This window comes from Mobula birostris, chromosome 4 (assembly GCF_030028105.1).
Source record: "Mobula birostris isolate sMobBir1 chromosome 4, sMobBir1.hap1, whole genome shotgun sequence".
Classification (NCBI taxonomy): domain Eukaryota; kingdom Metazoa; phylum Chordata; class Chondrichthyes; order Myliobatiformes; family Myliobatidae; genus Mobula; species Mobula birostris.
In genome coordinates this window covers 83,990,716-84,010,264 of record NC_092373.1, presented here as the reverse complement: position 1 = coordinate 84,010,264, position 19,549 = coordinate 83,990,716, and the positions used below count along the sequence as shown (strand labels likewise).

General features: G+C 41.4%; 1 protein-coding gene across 1 annotated transcript in view; it reads right to left on the bottom strand.

Annotated features, from left to right (window-relative positions):
* Nucleotides 1–18,494, bottom strand: part of map6d1 (MAP6 domain containing 1) — a 36,649-nt gene extending 18,155 nt beyond the window's left edge. The window contains exon 1 of the mRNA XM_072254656.1: nt 17,855–18,494. Within this exon, the coding sequence (XP_072110757.1) occupies nt 17,855–18,408 (554 nt within the window). The 5' untranslated portion in view covers nt 18,409–18,494. The remainder of the gene's footprint in view (nt 1–17,854) is intronic.
* Between the last annotated feature and the right edge of the window lie 1,055 nt (nt 18,495–19,549).

The window sequence follows — 19,549 nt, the reverse complement described above, 5'->3', positions numbered from 1 at the left end:
ACAATAAAGTTCACCTATTCCTTTAGCTTGTGTCAAAATCCCTCAATGTTTTTGTCATCAATTCCAGTGCTCTCCTGTAAGACTCTTCCAACCTCTGTAAAAGCAAACTCAAAAATTGTTGCCTAAATCCCAGTCAACCATCACCCATCCTTGCTCCCGAGGTACAGAAAAGCCTTTATGTTAAAACCCTTCACGTTTCAAATTCTCCCATGTCTTGCCTCTCCCCACCACTATAATGACACTGTCACCAAACCCCAGCTCTTACCTCCAGCCTCCACAATCCAATATAAGCTCCTTTCAGTTCTGGCCTCTTGAACAATTGACCAAGTCCTTACTCCGATGAAAATTCATCAACCTGGGAAGTAACTAGTTTTCTTTCCTCATCTGACTAACTGTGTCAAATAGTTATTCAGTACAGAAACAGGTTCTCTGGCCCACCAGGTCTACATTGACTGTCAAGCAACCATTTACATTAATTCTACACCAGTTCCCCCCCCCCCACCACTTTGCCATCAAACTATCCCAGATTCTACCACTCAACAACTCCAATGGAAATTTGCACGAGTATCCGTAATAATTTGTGTTTGTGCTAAGTTTTGACCATTCAAATTTCAACACCTTGAACATCTTGCTCCTGATGAAAATTGAGATAAAGTCTAGTTTACCATGCAACTGAAGTTGATACAAGTTATATTCACCGTTGTATTTTATAAGTTATAGTTTGAGATTAAAAGTTGTTTGTTAAAATTAGATGCCAAGCTGCAAGATACATTTCTGTTGGTGGTTATATGACTCTGATCAGCATATTTTCTTGAGATTATTGCCCATTCCCAGAGGTAACTTCTTTATCAGTGTAAAGTTGTGTCTGTTACATTAATGTTTCTACTCTTATCCATTTTAAAACTGCCTATATTTCAGGTTTAAACAGGCTAAAGGAAAACATCTGCTCCCACAAGTTAATGAAAATTAGGTTTATCATGTCATGAAATTTGTTTTGCAGTAGCAACACAGTACACGATACAAAAGTTACTACAAACATGCCACAAGAGAAATAACAAGGTAGTGTTCTTGACCATTCAGAAATCAGATGGCAGAGGGGAAGATGTTTCTAAAATGTTGAGTGTGGGTCTTCAGGCTCCTGTACCTCCTCCCCGATGGTAGTAATGAGAACACATATTCTACTGGGACCTTAATGATGGAAGCCGCCTTTTTGAGAAACTGCCTCTCTAAGATATCCTTATAGGCAGGGAGGATTGTGCCCGTGATGAGCTGGCTGAGTTGACAGCCCTCTGCAGATTCTTGTGATCTTGCACATTGCAGCCTCCAAACTGGAGGGGGGGGGGGGAAACGACTGGTGTATATTTTCCCAACTTCCCCTTCCTGACGTCTACAATCAATTCCTTGGTCTTGCTGACATCGAATGACAGGTTGTTGCAAGACCACTCAACCAACTGATCCATCCCACTCCTGTACACCTCATCACCATGAGGTTCTTCCAACAGTAGTGCCATTGGTAAGTTTATAGATGGCACTTGAGCTATGCCTATCCACACAGACATGAATCTCTCAATGCAAATGATCTTTGGAGATTTTGGGTCTTTGACCTGCCTGACACACTCTGGATACCTACTTCACACCATGAATTGTCCTTCTACAAAGCCAATTTTTCTTCAGTTTAGTTCTAAATTTGCTTTCAGACACTTCTAACTGACTTAAGCAAAATTTTTCAGCACAACAGCCTACTGTTCCTACTGTTTTTGATGTCTCTAACACACTCGAGCCATTTTTTGACATTATATGCAGCATAACAAAGTTAATGAAGTCTGGGCTTCTACAGTATGTATGATCAACGGATTTAGTGAAAAGAACCAACATGCGTATATGATCAACGGATTTAGTGAAAAGAACCAACATGCGTATACCCATTCACCAAATTAAATTTAAAAAGTAATAATCAGCAAGCGCTGGAAATCTGAAAATAGAAACCAAAAATGACTGACCATTAATTATTTCATTCTCACAAATGCATGGAATAATCTGGTTTTATCTACTTTCATCTCTATAAATTTAAGTGATCCCTGGTGCACTTTCTATTGGTAATTCAACTTGCCTACATGAGACAGTATGAGAGTGATCAGGATCTCAATGAGAGAGACTGGGCAAGAGCTTTCTGATGATGTGCACTGCTCACGGTCTTCCTTCATTCATCCAGCACTGCTGAATCCTGCTAAGTTGGCAGGGGTATAGAACATTTTTACTCCGCATCTTGACAAGTCACTGTGCAAAAGCTTACAAACTATCTTGATAGTGCTCCTGAAGTTATCCTAAACGCCATTTTAATTTACCATTTTATCAAGATTTTTAAAAAATTATTTATTGCCATCCAGCACGGAGCTGGCTTTTTGTGCCGTTCCAGCCTAACCCTTCCCAATTTAAACCTAGCCTAATCATATGACAATTTACAATGACCAATTAACATACCAACTGGTACATCTTTGGAACGTGGGAGGAAACCCACGTGGTCACAGGGAGAACGTACTCACTCCTTAAAGGCAGTAGCGGGAATTGAACCCGTGTCACTGGTACTGCAAAGCATTCTGCTAACCACTACACTACCGCGCCTGTCCAATAAGCGTAGTTTCTAATTTCTCTCTCTGCCCCCCCACCCCACAAACTTGGAGTCCAGAGTGTTTTTCATTTCTCTTTCTTCCTTTTCCAACTATATTAATGACACTCCTATACACAATAGATAGTCTCCAACATGGAATTTATGAATGCTTGACCACTCTGCAAGTTAAATGTTGATGGTGTGAATTGGTCTCAAAGTCCTTTAACATGCATCATTTCTTTGTATTATAGCAAGTATTCTACCATTTTGTCTATGATGATGATGATAAAGCTTGAGAGATCAAAAAATTATACCATAGAAACACAAAGAAAAGCGCAGGAGTAGCCACTTGACTCTTAACATCTGCTCTGGCACTCAGTTATCCTGACATCATCTTCCTCAGTGCCATTTTTTTCTAATCCCACAACCCTGATTTACTTCATTTCCAAAATAATCCATCTACATTATGTGGATGCTTACATTGCACAAATTCACACAGAAATTATAGAATTTTGTATAAATGAAAAATTATTGAATTTCCTAAGCTTTCTCCAGACTTCACTAGAGCAAATGACACCTTGGTCATTATTTGTACTAAAGGTCCTTGAAACAGCACCTGAAATAAGCTATTGTTTTATGTTTTAGACCTCAAGGACACCATACAAAATACTGGATGCCAAACACAACCAAGTTCTGCACTGACGTTAAGGGTAGCCACTCTCATCTCAGCTGTGGAATTCTTTTTGTAGACTTCATACCTGGTCTATCAGGACTAAACAGACCAGATACAAAATGTCCCTGGTGGAACAAGCATGATTGCCAAACAGCACTGTCCATGACAAATTTTATCACTTTGCTAATAATGGAAAACTGAGGCGGTATTAAGTAATCGGATTGCATTTGTCCTTTTTATGGACAGGACACACCTCGACAATTTCCATATGCCAGTATTGTTGCTGTACTGAAGCATCTTGGCTGGAGGTACAGATTTTCTACAGCAAAAGAAAATAGTAAGAACAGGCTGGATGCAAATTCCTATGGTTCTAGAACATACAGGCCATTTGGTCCATGATGTTGTACTGCCATCTTAACCTATTCCAAGATCAATCTCATCCCTCCCTCCTACAGAGCCCTCTATTTTTCTACCCTCCATTTGTCCAAGAGTTTAAGTGCTCCAAGTGTATCTATCTGCCTCCACAACTACCCCCCGCAGGGTGCTCTACTCACTGTGAAAGAACTTACCTCTAAAATCCTCCCTGTACTTTCCTCCAATCACCTTAAAAATATGCACCCTTGAATTAACCATTTCTGTCCTGGGGAAAAGTCTCTGGCTATCCATTCTATCTCTGCCTCATCATCTTATATACCTCTATCAAATTACCTCTCATTCTCCTTCGCTCCAGAGAAAAGCCATAGATCCCTCAATTTTCATAAGACATGCCCTGTAGTCTAGTCAGCATCCTGGTAGATGTCCTCTCCACCCCCTCTTAAGCTTTCACATCCTATGAGGCAACCAAACCTGAACACAATATTCTAAGTGTAGTCTAACCAAGATTTTATAAAGCTATAAAATTACCTCATGGCTCTTGAAATCAATCCCCCAACTACTGAAGGCCAACACACCATACATTTTCTTATCAACCCTATGAACCTGCGTGACAACTTTGAGGAATCTGTGGATGTGGACCCCAAGATCCCTCTGATCCTCCACACTGCTAAGAATTTTGCCATTAATTCTGTATTCTGGCTTCAAGTTCGAACTTCCAAAATGAATCACCTCGCAGTTTTCGCTTCAGATGTATGTTGTACATACAGCCATTTTTTGACATTATATGCAATGAATTGAACTGACAAAAGACTGGCTTCTATCAGAATCAGGTTTATTACGCTGACTTACGCATGACATGAAATTTATACCACAGCAGTGGTACAGTGCAAGACAAATTACTATAACTTACAAAATTAGTAGTACAAAATAAGATGCAGAGATCTTGGGAAAAGAACTAACATGTATACTCATCTCTAAATGAAAATCAAAAAGAACACCAGATGCTGGAAAACTGATATAGAACCAAAATGCTGCCTCTCAAAGTCTAGCCCACTGCCCCTCGTGAGGGGTAGAAATAGGGCTCTGGTGAAACTGTGTGGGCCAGCCTCCTGTACCTTGGATTACAGAAACATTGATGAACTCCAACCAACCCATTGACTTTAGATGTCGGCGATGGGAGACCGTCAATGGCCTAAGCTCCTCTGAGCTAAAGGCCTGAGCAGCTGCAAATGCTCAGATCAGGCAACATCTGCAGAAAGAGTTAAATCTGCTTCTTTTTCCACAGAACCTACTTGGCTGCCTGAATATTTCCCGTATTTTCATGACTTCTGGTTGAAAATTGTAAATGGTTAAGCTTTGGCATCGACTCTCACTAACTGATTAATTGTCAGTGATGAGAGGGTGTGCAGTTTACAGAGTTTCAGCCCTGTTATTCATTTAATTATTCACAACATTCCACAATCCGACACATCGCAACTGCAATGACAGAGCCACACATTTAGGGCATTACTGACTGCCGTCTATCACAAGCAACCCTAAGTCAGTGGCTCACCAGCAGATACAACTGATACTGTGCTTGATGAGTTCTTCTGCCTGGTCCATTGAACACAATGACTTTAATGCAACAGCACAGCGAAGATCATTCCTGCTCCAAATCTATTGTGTTTGGCACGATTAGCACTGTATACAAAACAGCAGATAATGTCCTCAGTATGAAGGTGGAAGTTAATCCCCTACAAGGACCACACTCCTGTCTGGAATAATGGTTCTGTGGCAGGTGCATTCAAGGATAAAGTTAAGCTTTTCCCCTGAAACCAATACTTTCAGCTTCATTCAGACGCAGACTGCTAAGCCCTTCAGCCAAATCTCTGGTGATATTACCAAGTCACTTTGGTGACTGCCATACTCCTCTCCGCAGAAAATATTCAGTGTCTTTATCTCTGACACCTCTACCGAATTGTATTCAACTTGGGGAGTCATCAATTCATCATCTGCAAGAGGGAATTAGGTGTGAAACAGCAGCAAGGGTTTACTGGCCTCACTGGGCCCTTATGTCCAGTACGTGGGTCAATTCTTAATGGCATTTTATTGCTGTTTCTAAATTGTGATTTGATATAACTCAGTGACTTGGTTCCTTAAAGAGCATTTGTGAACCAGATGGTTTCGATGAAAATCTGGTGCTTTCATGGTCACCACTACTGATCCCAGCATTTTATTTAATGAACAGAATTTAAATTTGTAATAAATTCGCCAGTTGGCATGACTGAGTTTAAACTCTTATCACTAGATTAGTGGGTCCTCTGGATTTACTTGTCCAGTAAAATAACCATTATGCTACCATGGCCTTGTCAGGATCCCACTGTGCAACGCAGCTTCACAGAAATAATCTGGTCTACGGCCTCGACACAAATCCAAGCATCACACCTTGCACAAGGAATGCTTTATCACTGCAGCTTATCCATTATTGATTAACGGTTGGCAATGCTGATAACACACACTGTCCTGCTCCCTCTACTCTCACCACCTGTTTCACTACTGGTATCCATGGGCCAGCACAGAGGACAGGCCTGGCCTGTATATTATCACAATTAGTTCATCTCTTCTCATTCAGATTGGAAGATGAATTTGGGAATTGTGATTTCTTCCTCATCGGGCTAGATTATGCTAATTGCTAGTGGACAGTTCTGTGGGGACCTGCCAGTGTACGTTTCCTGTGTTCCAGACTCGCACGCTGCAAATATGGAATTCACGATTGCCCTGGTTCATTTAATCTGCTACAGTCCTGAACTCCCATCAAGTGTTGGGGCAGTTCAAGATTATCCTGAAGAGGGGCAGGATACACCATACCTCACTCCTCAGTGTACAAGGACAAAAAAGGTCAGCGAGAAGAATTTTTTTTTTTTTTTTTTTTAAATTTAAGGACAGCAAAAGCAGCATCTTTGAATTTCTTTAAGGTGGAGGTTTAAGGAGGTCACTGTAGGTACTGAGGAATGTGGAGCTGTGGTTATAAATTAGATCAACCGTCATTTTACTAAATGGAGGTGTAGGCGAGTGGTCCAGTAGTGCACACTTCCTAATTCATATGTAGGTTCATATGTTCAACTTTTATTTTTAAATGCTTTTTATCAGGAAAGTGCAGACACACTATCCCCCTCTGCGAATACATAGCTTCTCCATAGAGAGTTAAGTGCACTAAGATCCTGGGAATTCACATCATAGATGACCTCACCTGGTACCTTAATATCACCTCCATGAACAAGGCGGCACAGCAGTGCCTCCATTTCCTAAGGAGATTGAGACAAGCATGGCCCACTCCCATCTCAACTGCATCGAGAGCATCCTGACAAGCTGCATCTCCATCTGGTGGGGAGTACCAGAGCACTGGACTGGAAGCTGTGAGAACGGCCGAGACGATAAATGGCTTCCCCCTTCCATCTATCAGGGACATTTATCAGGAGTGCTGCGTACCCAAGGCCCTTAGTATTACTAAGGATCCCACCCATCCATCCAGCATCCTCTGACTTTCTACCATCAGGCAGGAGACTCCGATGCATAAACACAAGAATGGTCAGGATGGGAAACAGTTTCTTCCCTCAGGCCATTAGACTTCTGAACTCCCTGCTGCATCCCCTTCAAAGTGTCACTAGTTAACCTGTTCTATACCTTACAATATTTAATTTATGCACTTTAGTTTGTTATTGATATGCGATTTTATCCTTGCCTTAAGTTATTGTGTGTTATGTGTACTACTGTGCTTTACAGTCTGGTTCAGAGAAACATTGTTTCATTTCTATAAACATTATATGGCTTTATATGTTATGTACATGTATATAGTTAAATGACAATAAACTTGACTTGACAGAGACATTTAAGGGAAGATGACAAAGGCTCTCAGCAGCACAAGCTGTCAGACAGCCACAGTAGGCAAGGGTCAGGGCTTCAGGTCACAAAGCTAGCCTCCGTCTGCGTACACTGCTGTGCTTTGGGGATCTTGCTGCAACTTGTTTTGTACTTACGATCGTGTGGCTAAGTACAGCTCTAATGCAATATTTAAGACTGCGGATGACACCACTGTTGTTGGCAAGATCAAAGGTGGCGATGAATTGGCAAATTGAACGGAGCTGAAAACCTGGGTGAATGGTGCCACACCAACAACAAACTCTTGCTCAATGGCAGCAAAACCAAACAGCTGGTTATTGACAAGAAGAAGAAACAAGGGTCCACCAGCCAGCCCTCATTAGGGGATTGGAGGCATAGAGAGTCAACAACCCTAAATTCTTTGGCTTTATCATATCAGAGAGCCCATCCTGGGACAAGCACATCAGTGCCTTTTCAAAACAAAGGCATGAAAATGCCTCCACTTTCTTAGACATTTGCACAGATTCAGCATGTCATCTAAAACCTTGACAAACTTCTATTGATGTACAATGGAGTTTCCTAAATGGTTATGTCACAGCCCAATATGGAAATACCACTGCCCAAGAACAGAAAAGCTTAAAAAATAAAGTGGTAGATACCACCCAAACCATTACAGTCAAAGCCATCCCCACCACTGAGCACACCTACAAGCAGCACTATCACAAAAAAGGGCCCTCACCACTCCAGCCACGCACTCTTCTTGCTACTGTTGGGAAGAAGATACTGGAGAATTAGGACCTAATCCACTAGGCTCAGGAACAGTTATTACCCCTCAACCATCAGGCTCCTGAACAAAATGTGGATAACTTCACTCACCTCAACAATGAACTGATTCCACAATCTATGGGCTCACCATCAAGGACTCCACAACTTGATGTATTATTTATTTACCTAATAATTGTTTATTTTATATTTGCACAGTGTCTTCTTTTGTACACTGATTGTCAGTCTTTGCAAGTTTTTCATTGATTCTATTGCATTTCTTTGTTCTACTGTGAATACCTGCAAGAAAATTAACCTTAGGGTAGTATTTGGTGACATATAGGTACTTTGATAAGAAACTTACTTTGAACTAACCCCAACGTAACATAGCTGAGGAGATGGCATAGGGTCAGGGTTGAGACAGGCCAAGTCAAACACACTTTTCCCCTCACATTCTGAATCCCTGTTATGGTCTGCAACTTCAAGACATTAAACTAATCGAAAGCAAAAGCCTTGATCATCTTGCGGCGCTTTTTAAAAAAAAATGGAACCTCTTGCTGCGCTTCAACAGGTAGGTAGTCGTCTTAGGTTTGTTTCAAACTTCCTTGTCACTACTGATATGTTTTATAGTTCCAAAACATTAAACTTGTTGAAAGCAAAAATACGGAGCCAAGAATAACACATTAATTTCTTTTTCACTTTAAGTGAGGCATGCACGTATGACACGGCTACGCAATGACGTATGCCATTTATGTACTTTCACATACAACCCACAGTGCATTATCTAAATGAATTGCTTAATCAAATATTCACATTACTCAAATATTACTAAAATATTAAGTCATTCTCCTTGTCAAAATCCTCATTTTACTGTAACCCATTTGGCAGGAAGTGTCACGTCTTCATTAGTTAAGAACACAGTAAACAGTAGATGGCCAATCAGCTCCTGCAGCCTGTTGTGCTATTCAATGGGTCCATTTAATATCAGAGAATGTATACAACATACAACCTTAAATTCTCACTCTCCACAGACATCCTCAAAACAGAAGGAAAACCCCAAAAAATGAACGACAGAAAAATGCACGAACACCAAAGCCCCCTACCCCCCCCCACACCAGCAAGCAGCATTAACCTCCCCCCCACCACTACTTATTCTAGCATCACCATTCCCACCACCCAGCATGCAAGCAATAGCAAAGCCCCCAAAGAAACACCAGGGTATATAGAACAACAAAAACAAACCCTTCACTCCAACATTTCAACGTCTCTCACACTAACAAGGGAGAGACAGATATCACTCCTTCCACAGCGAGGATTATGCTTAGTGTAATCTTGTCCTCAACATCACTTTTAAAGTAAACAGGTTCTACTTGATTCCTTTCTGCTTTAAATTCTGCTAGTCTCTATCTTGAAGGTAACGAATAACTATCTCAATATCTCTGGAGTAGGAAATTACTACGATTTGCAACACTCAAAAGAAAATTTTGTCTTCATCTGGAATGGGCAACTCCTTACTCTGAGCCAGTGTTCTTAAAGCCGCCTGCAGCAAACCACCTCAGCATCTGAGCAACCCTCTGGATTTTTGTTTCAGGAACATCACTTCAAATTCCTCTTTACGCCAATGAATGTAGACCCATCCGATCTTCATACAATTTTGTCATCCCTAGAATTAAACTAATGTAGTTTTCAAGGTAATTATATCCTTATTTAAATATGGAGACCAAAACTACATGTATTACTACCGATGCAATCTCACGAATATATATATATATATATATATATATAAAAAGTTGTATCAAATTTTTCTACTTACTTACCCCTTACAATAAGGGTTCAATATTACATTGATCTTCATAATAACATGCCTTACCTGTATTTCATCTCCACCATTTCATCATGGCTGATCCGTTTTCCCCAGTTTCCTGCCTTCTCCTGGCATCCCTTCATGCCCTGACATCAAAAATCCATCAACATCTGCCTTAAGCATACCCAATGACTTGGTACCGACAGGCCTTTCACAATGAATTTCACGGATTCATCACTCTCTGGCTAAATAAATTCCTCATCTCCATTGTAAATGGAGATCTCTCTATTGAAGCTGTGTGCCCTGGTCTTAGACCCCCCCCAACAGAGGAAACATCCTCTCCACATTTAGTCTATTGAGGCCTTTCAACATTCAATAGGTTTCAATGAGTTGAATTCTGAATTCCATTGACTACAGGCCCAGAGCCAAACACTCCTCTGATGAGCCTTTCAATCCCAGAATCATTATTGTGAACCTCCTTGGAACTTCCTTCAATGTCAGCAGATCCTTTCTTAGATAAGAGACCCAGAACTGCTCACAGTACTCTAAGCAAGGTCTCACCAGTGCCTTAAAAAGCTTCAGTATTACATTCTTGCTTTTATATTCCAGTTGTCTCGAATTGAATGATAACATTACATGTACCTTCCCCATCTCCAAGTCCATCTGCAAATTAGCATTTAGAGAATCCTGCATGAGGACTCCCCAAGTCCCTTTGCACCTCAGGTTTTTGAACTTTCTCTCCATTTAGAAAATAGTCTCTGCTTTTATTTCTTCTACCAAAGTGCATGACCATACACTAGCTGCCAATTCGTAATCTGTTTAAGCCCCTCTGGAACCTCTCTACTTCCTCAACACTATCTGCTCCTCTACCTATTTTCATATCATCTGCAAACTTGGCCACAGAGTCATCAATTCCATCATCCAAATCATCGACCTATAACACAAGGAAGAATCGGTTCCAACAGAGACCGCTGTGGAACACCACTAGTCACTGGCAGCCAACCAGAAAAGACTCCTTTTATTCCCACTCGTTGCCTCCTGAAAATCAGGTAATGTTCTATGCACATTAGCAGCTTTCCTGTAATATCACGGGCTCAATACTTGTTAGCACCTTGTCAAAAGGCTTCTGAAAATCCAAGTACACAGCATCCAGCAATTCTCCTTTGTCTATCCTGCTTGCTATTTCTTCAAAGAATTCCAACAGATTAGTCAGGCAAAATTTTTCCTTAAGGAAACCATGCTGGTTTCAGCCTATTTTATCATATGCCTCTAAAAATCCTGAAACCACATCCTTAACAATTGACTCCAACATCTTCCCAACCACTGACGGCAGATGAACTGGCCTGTAATTTCCTTTCTTCTGCAATTTTCTAGTCCTCTGGAACCCTGCCAAAATCTACTGATTCTTGAACGATCATTACTAATGTTTCCACAATCTCTTCAGCCACCTCTTCCTATACCATCTGGTCCAAGTGATTTATCTACCTTCAGACCTTTCAGTTTCCCAAGCACCTTCTTCCTAGTAATGGCAAATTCACTCACTTCTACCCCAACACTCCGAAACTGCTGGCATACAGCTAGTGTCTTCCAAGGTGAAGACTGATGCAAAATACTTAACCAGTTTGTCCGCCATTTCCTTGTAACTATTACTGTGAATACAGCATCATTTTCCAGCGGTCTGATACCTACTCTCACCTCTTTTACACTTTATATATCTGATGAAACTTTTGGTATCCTCTTTAATATTATTGGCTAGCTTACCTTCGTATTCCATCGCTTCCTTGTTTATGGCTTTTTTTAGTTGCCTTCTGTTGGTTTTTAAAAGCTTCCCAATCCTCTAACTTCTCACTAATTTTTATTCTATTATATTGCTGTCTCTTTGGCTTTTATGTTGGCTTTGACTTCTTTTGTCAGCCACAGTTGCATTAACCTGCCTTTAAAATATTACTACTGTACTTCTTTGGGATGTATCTATCCTGTGCCTTCCAAGTTGCTCCCAGAAACTTCAGCCATTGCAGCTCTGCTGTCATCCCTGCTAGTGTCCCCTCCAATCAATTTTGGCCAGTTCCTCTCTGATGCCTCTGTAATTCCCTTTACTCCACTGTAATACTAATACAACTGACTTTAACGTCTTCTTCTCAAATTGAAGGATGAATTCTTTCATATTATGAACACCGCCTCCTAAGGGTTCCTTTTTCGTTAGCTCTCTGATTAATTCCAGTTCATTACACAACTCCCGATCCAGAATAGCTGATCCTCTAGAAGGCTCAACCACGAACTGCTCTAAGAAGCCATCACGTAGGCATTGTACAAGTTCCCCCTCTTGGGATCCAGCACCAACCTGACTTTCCCAACCTCAGCACTATTACTCCAACTCCTATCTCCTTGCCAGATTAGTTTAAAACCTCCCCAACAGCTCTAGCAAACCAAGTCCTTGCTAGAAATTGAAACTATTGAGGCAGCAGCACAGATTTCTGTGGCACTTGCTAGTTATGTTGCCTGTTTTTCCACCCTATTCGAATTTTATAATTGTTTGAATTGTAGGTAAAACTGTCACATCTTTAGGTATCGCTCAGTCTGCAGGTCGCTGTTCTCTTTGGATATGGAGAGTGTAGTAGATTTTGTCATGAATAAACAGATTTAGGAACAGGAATCTATCAATCATGCAATGTGGTACAGTCTCTGATCAGTGGTCAATTTAAATTACAAAAACTTTTAATGTTAAAATGTAAATAATGTATTTGGCAGCTAGGAATTGAATGATATTCCCTCCAGAAACAATGGAAACAAATTCTTCTTTAACATTTACAAACACAATATATTTTGTCTTCAATGTACCACACACTCATTTTACGTGTGTGTGTGTGTGTGTGTGTGTGTGTGTGTGTGTGTGTGTGTGTGTGTGTGTGTGTGTGTGTGTGTGAAACAGAAAGAAAGAGGAGGAAATAGATGAAACTAAAAATAAAGATGCTCGAGCAGAGACATAACAAAGAGTGAAAGAGGAGCAAATAAACAAAAGACAATAGAAACAAGAAATGGTTGCCTGTACACTCATTTGCATTTGGGGCAAGTCTCAGAATTATCTTAACTGATTCATTACCCAGGGGTTTCAGGCAAGCACAACGTCCAAGGGCTTATTTCCATTGACAGTTCCCAGTTCATTAAAAAAAATCACAAAGTAGATGACAGAGCAAGCAGCCATTTGGCTCAAGTCTGTTCAAGTCAAAAATGCCACCTTCCTATATTTAGTCTGTGGATAAATATATATCTGCATATTTGCCTCCAGCAATGTTTCAGGACAGTTACTGACCCCTACCATCCTTTGGGTGTGCCTTTTCCTTCATTTCCCATTTAATCCTTCTGCAAAGTACTTGAATCAATGCCACTAGGTTTTTTTCCCCCCACATTGCTGAGAAAAAGGATCTTCCTTTGACTCAATCAATGCTCCTCAGAATTTTAAAAACCTCAAGTAACTTTCCCCTCTGCTTCTCTGTTGCAAATAACAGCCAACCTGTCAAACCCATCCTCATGCCACACTTCATAGTCATCACAAGCGACCTTACTTACAGGTTTATAGCACGGTACATCATCGCACCCATCATTCCTCCAATGTTAATCTTTTCCTGCTAAACATTTCCTCTTTCAGCTTTTGACCAACATGCTAAAATCCAGTAGCTACTCCAATCCAATTAATTTGCACAGCCTGATGACGGGTCTCAGCCCGAAAAACCAACTGTTGAGTCTCAATGAAGGGTCCCGGCCTGAAACATCCACTATTTATTCATCTCCATAGATGCTGCCTGACCCGCTGAGTTCCTCCAGCATTTTTTGTGTGTGTTGCCCTGGATTTCCAGCATCTGCAAAATCCCTTGTACTTATACTTCAGAGATGTTGAATGCTTTCAATTTTGATTGCCAGGATTAGCTGAGTGCAGCACAGTACCATGACTTCTTATCAAATGAGATACAATTATCTTTGCACAAATGGTCCACACTGGAGGCAACTCATCATTCAATCATACTCCCACACAGCTATTCTTGAATTTCTAATATTCTTTAGCACTTCACACAATTACCATTCAGTTTGCACTTTCAGTAGTTATAATATCAGTCCTGACCATACAGCATGAAAACAGGCTCCTCAATCCAACCCATCCTTGTGACCAAGTTGCCTATTATCTACACTTATCCCATTTGCCTGCTTTTGGCCCCTATTTCCCCCAAACCTTTTTTCTCCATCCACCTGCCTAAATGCCTTTTAAACAAAGTAGTTGTACCCACCAGCTCATTCCACATACCCACCGCCTTCTGTGTGAAAAATTACCCCTCAGATTCCCATCAACTATTTTCCCTCTCACCTTAAACCTAAACTTATGCCCTCCATTATAGCATCCCCTACCCAGGGGGAAAAAATCTGACTATCAAACTATCTAGATCTTTGAATTTTATAAATCTCAATAAGGTCACCCCTTAGATTCCTTCACGCCAGGGAAAACAGTCCCAGCCTAACCAATCTCTCTTTGTAACTCAAACCCTCCATTCCACTCAACATCATTGCAAATCTTTTCTACACCCTTTCTACCTTAATCACATCCTTCCTACAGCATTGCAACCAGAATGGCATTACTGCAGCTTCAGCAGAACCAACAATAGCATGACAAACTCCTAACATCCTGCTTCCTCCACATCAGCTATACTGCAGCAACAGAGCAATGTTGCACAGAATGGACCGCAGCGATCTACCAAGGCTTCATCTGACATCATCCAGTTCTCTCCACCATCTTGCTCAACTCCAACACCCTTACCAGATATTCTGCCTTGATGAAACCACTTTTTCCACAGTGAAACTCCGGAAATATTAGCACCACTTCAACATAGCGGATGTCATTCACTAGCCAGTCACTAGGAACCACCAGAAAGGTTGCAGTTCTGGTGTCCTGGCTGTCACCAACTGCACTTCTGAGCCATTGCACATTTTTTCCCTTTGCAGCTGCCAAACCCAGTGCTGCTGTTCAGCACTGTCCACATCTCTGTGACCTTGTTGTGACTGTCCCAAAGCACCCTGGCCCATCTCCAACCTATTCTGTCAGCTCAGCCAAAAGCTGGTTACTTATATCAGAGGCTCAACAATGCAGCATACTTTTGACCTCACCAAGGTATATTGATTTCCAGTCTCCCATGTACACAAATAAATCTTTATATTGTAATTCCCTTTTAACTTTCCCAACCCAAGCCCATCATCCCTCAGACTTACAAACTTCCATTTACACCTACACCGGTCACATTGACCAATTGTGTTTCAGCCACTTTTTGCTCACATTTAAGAATTGTTTTTCAAACCACTCTTATGAAAATCCCACCTCCTCAATCAAACTTTGACCCTTCCCAATATCCTATTTTTCTGTGCCTATTATGATCCCGTATGCACTTTGAGATGGTCTCAACATGCAAGTGTTATACAAAAGCAAAATGTTATTACAAAGAGAGAAACATTGCACAAAGGCAAGGCGACATTTTACTGAAGGGGGATGAATCCTTGGACACTACGATGTACAGTTGATTAGTATTGTTTTTAATTAAAAAGTCCACTAAGAAATTGCAATATTTTTTAACCTGCAGAATCTCTGAAATTATTTCAAAGACAACTTCACACTATAAGACATAGGAGCAGAATTAGGCCATTGAGCCCATCGAGACAGCTCCACCATTTTATCATGGCTGATTTATTATCCCTCTCAACCCCACTTGCTTGTCTTCTCTCTGTAATCTTTGATGCCCTTACCAATCAAGAACCTATTAACCTCCACTTTAAATACACCCAATAACTTGGCCTCTATAGCTATCCCTGGCAATGAATTCCACAGATTCACCACCCTCTGGCAAAAGAAATTCCTCACCTCTAAAGGGATGTCTCTCTATCCTGAGGTTATGCCCTTTGGTTCTGGATTCCCCCACTATGGGAAACATCCACTCCATCTAGGCCTTCAATATTTGATAGGTTTCAAAGAGATCCACCCCATTCTTCCAAACTCGAGCAAGCATAGCTCAGAGCCAAAAAAAACTCTCATACGTTAACCCTTTCATTCTCATGAATCTCCTCTGGATCTTCTCCAATGCTAGCACATCATTTCTTATAGATAAGGGGCCCAAACTGCTCACAGTACTCCAAGTATGATCTGACCAATGGGTCATATCCTTGCTTTTCTATTCTAGTCCTCTTGAAATGAATGCTCACATTACATTTGCCTTCCTTACCACCGACTCAACCTGCAAGTAAACCTTTAGGGAATCCTGCACAAGGATTCTCAAGTCCCTTTGCGTCTCTGGCTTCTGAATTTTCTCCCCATTTAGAAAATATTCTATGCCTTTATTTCTTCTACCAAAGTGCATGACCATCCACTTCCCTACACCATATTCCATCTGCCACTTCTTTGCCCATTCCCCTAATAGGACCCAGTCCTTCTGCAATACTCAACACTCCATCTATCTTCGTATTGTCTGCAACACTCGGTGAACTGCAACAGATTTGCATTTACCACAAGAGTGCGCATGTTGTGGGTCAGGTTGTAAGAAGCACGAATTCCAAACAGGCAGAGCGACAGAGAACATAGCAGAGTGAAAGAGGTATTTGGATGTTTTGACCGCTCTTAAACAAATGGGATTGAAGCAGGTAACTCCAGTGCTGGTATGACTTGTCTTAAATTGAAATATGACCAAAAGTTGCTTGGATAATAATTACATGGGAGTGTAAATGGGCCTTCTCACTCAAAAATCACAATTCAATAAAGGAATAATATCTGTCATTTGGTGGAGTAGCAGCAATGGAACATTTAAACTTGGTGTGAAAGTATCTAGTGAGATTCACTTGTCTGGACCAATTGCACTAACGGCTATCTTTATACTGAAATAAAAAGCAGTGCATCTCTGGTGAGTTCTTTAAAAAAAAATCAAAACTATTCTGAGGTTCTGTTTAAAAACAGCAATAAACTAATGCAAAATATTGACATTATACTGTGCATCTTTAATATGGAGATGATTAAATACTGCTCCCGAATGCCATAATTTTTCAATGTCACTTACCCTTGTCCATGTATTCTAATGAAGGAATGCAAATCTATTACAGCTGCTAACAGCCATGCAGACCCCATGTAACAATAAGCAGCATTTACGTGAAGTTTTTTTAAACCCACTGATAAATTGAAACTGATTTAAAGTTCCAATCCCTCAATGTTAAATTTAAATTTACCAATTCCAAAGGATAAAATATTCAGGTTACTTATTTACATTCGAAGCGAACGGGACAAAGCAATGATACGGCAACGATACCGACAACAAACATTGCCAGAGGGCTGCTGAGGGTATGTAGAAAATGTGAACGTCCAGTTCTCAACGATAACCCTCACCCTCGCACATATACACACAAACCCTTTTCTCTTTCCGAGAGAAACAAATGTGCCTTTAAAAGGGAAAACGATCCCCTAATAACATTTATGTAATATTTACATAACCGAGATGCAAACAACTCAAATCATGACCATGACAATATTAAGTATTTTTGATAACTCAGTTGCAAAGTCAGTAAGTTTCATAATTAAGCCCTGTTAAGTGCATCGTTTAAAATATGCAAGTGAAAACGTTGATACAGGAACAAAACCCAAAGAACTGCGAACTCGGGGATGGTGGGGAGGTTGAGCTTCACGACAATGCAGTTTTTTTACGGTTACAATAAAGTGCCCAGAGTGAGACCAATACGAGGCACATCTCTTGCCACTGACCTGTAGGAGGTGGTTTTTACTGCGGGTCTGATCGCCTCCTCCCGGGTGTGCCTTGGGACGGGCTCCCTGGGATTTGGGGGTCTCTCTCCTTTCTGCTGGTCTGCAGTTGGCCCAGGGTGGAGCGTGTGCGCGCTGGAACTGCTGGGCATGGAAAGCTGGTCCTGTCCCGCCTTTACCCAGGGGTAATTTTCCTTTTTAGGGATGGGCCAAGCCTTGAAGTCCAGTTTGTACTGGGTGTCGCTGGAGAAAGGAACGTCGGACGGATGGTACTCCCGCCTGGGTTTGCAGCTCGCTTCCTTGCGCACCGTCCAGGACTTAAAGTCGTGCCTGGAGACCGATTCCTGGACCGAAGCCTCTGTTCTCGGCTCGGGGGCCAGGGGCGCGTTGTTATTTAGGATTGAGTCTGTTGAGACTTGCTGGGTTACCGACCTCACCTCTTGCTCTATGACCTCAGAATAATTCTGGACAGTCAGCGGTACCGAGAGGTCGGACTTGTCCAACTGGCTCCAGAAGCGAGACAGGCAGCAGACCCTGCTGATGCACGGCCAAGCCATGACCCAAGCGGCCCAGGAGAAGGCAGTGCAGAGAGAAAGAGGGCTTTCAGACCCGGAGCCTTGTCTGTACGATGCGCCCTTCACCCTGCGAGAGCCTCCTCTGCTAGCTCCTCCATAGCCGCGTCCAAATCCGCAATCTTAGCAGAGAGATTAGCGAACCGGCGCATGTCAGCTCCCCTCCCTCTCTCCAGTGCTGCCGGTGAGCTGCTGCATTGGAAATTCAGTTCACGTGTCCGCAGTCCCTCTTCACCCAGACCCCCCCCCTTCCCACGGCAGCAGCAGAAGCAGAAGAGCATCACACGGGGTAAATGTCAGACGCGCGCCCGCACTCGGCTCCGAGAGCAACCCCTTTTTGAAAATTACATACTTTCTCAAGCTCGGTTGCTGTGCGACTGCCTTGCAGCCCCTCATCACTCGCTGCTGGTTATAACTGATAGCACACAAAAAAACAGAACAGAACTGTATATTAAGCACTCAATATCCACGTGTATTTTGAATTAGCAAATACATAGGCAGAGGCACGACATTAACGATGTAGAAACTGCTGCTGTGAAATTTAAATTCAGTTAATAATTTGGTGTTTGAAAAAATCTCTAGTTATGAGTAATGATGACTACAGAGCCACCAAATTATTATATATATTAAAACATACACCTGTTTCACTGATATTCTTCAGGGGAGGAAGTCTGGTTGACATTTGACTCCAGGCTCACCAATGGGGTTGAGTCTTTAATGTCTCTATATTGAGTACTGGGTTTAAGGGAAGTTATGGGTTAGCAATTAGTCCTGAGCTTTATATTGATGTAGTGATCCTGAGAAAAATATGTATAGAAAATGTATCAAAGATAATTATATTTTCTCCATCTTCCTAGCACCTCCTCAGTGCAAAAGGTTTAGATGGGTAGAACTTGTTAGATGTGCTGTTGTGTATTTGACATTGCAATAATATTTGAGCAACCTTATATGCATTGATTGATGAAACGGTCTACTACGTTTAAATAATTGATTACGTAAAATAAGTTCATTGTATACGTCATCGCGCTACCACGTGATCCGTGCGCGTTTTGCTTAAAGACGAAGTTGTATCCTTGTTTCGGATTCGCCTGTCTTCATTTGAATTAGTTTAATGTTTTGAAGTTAC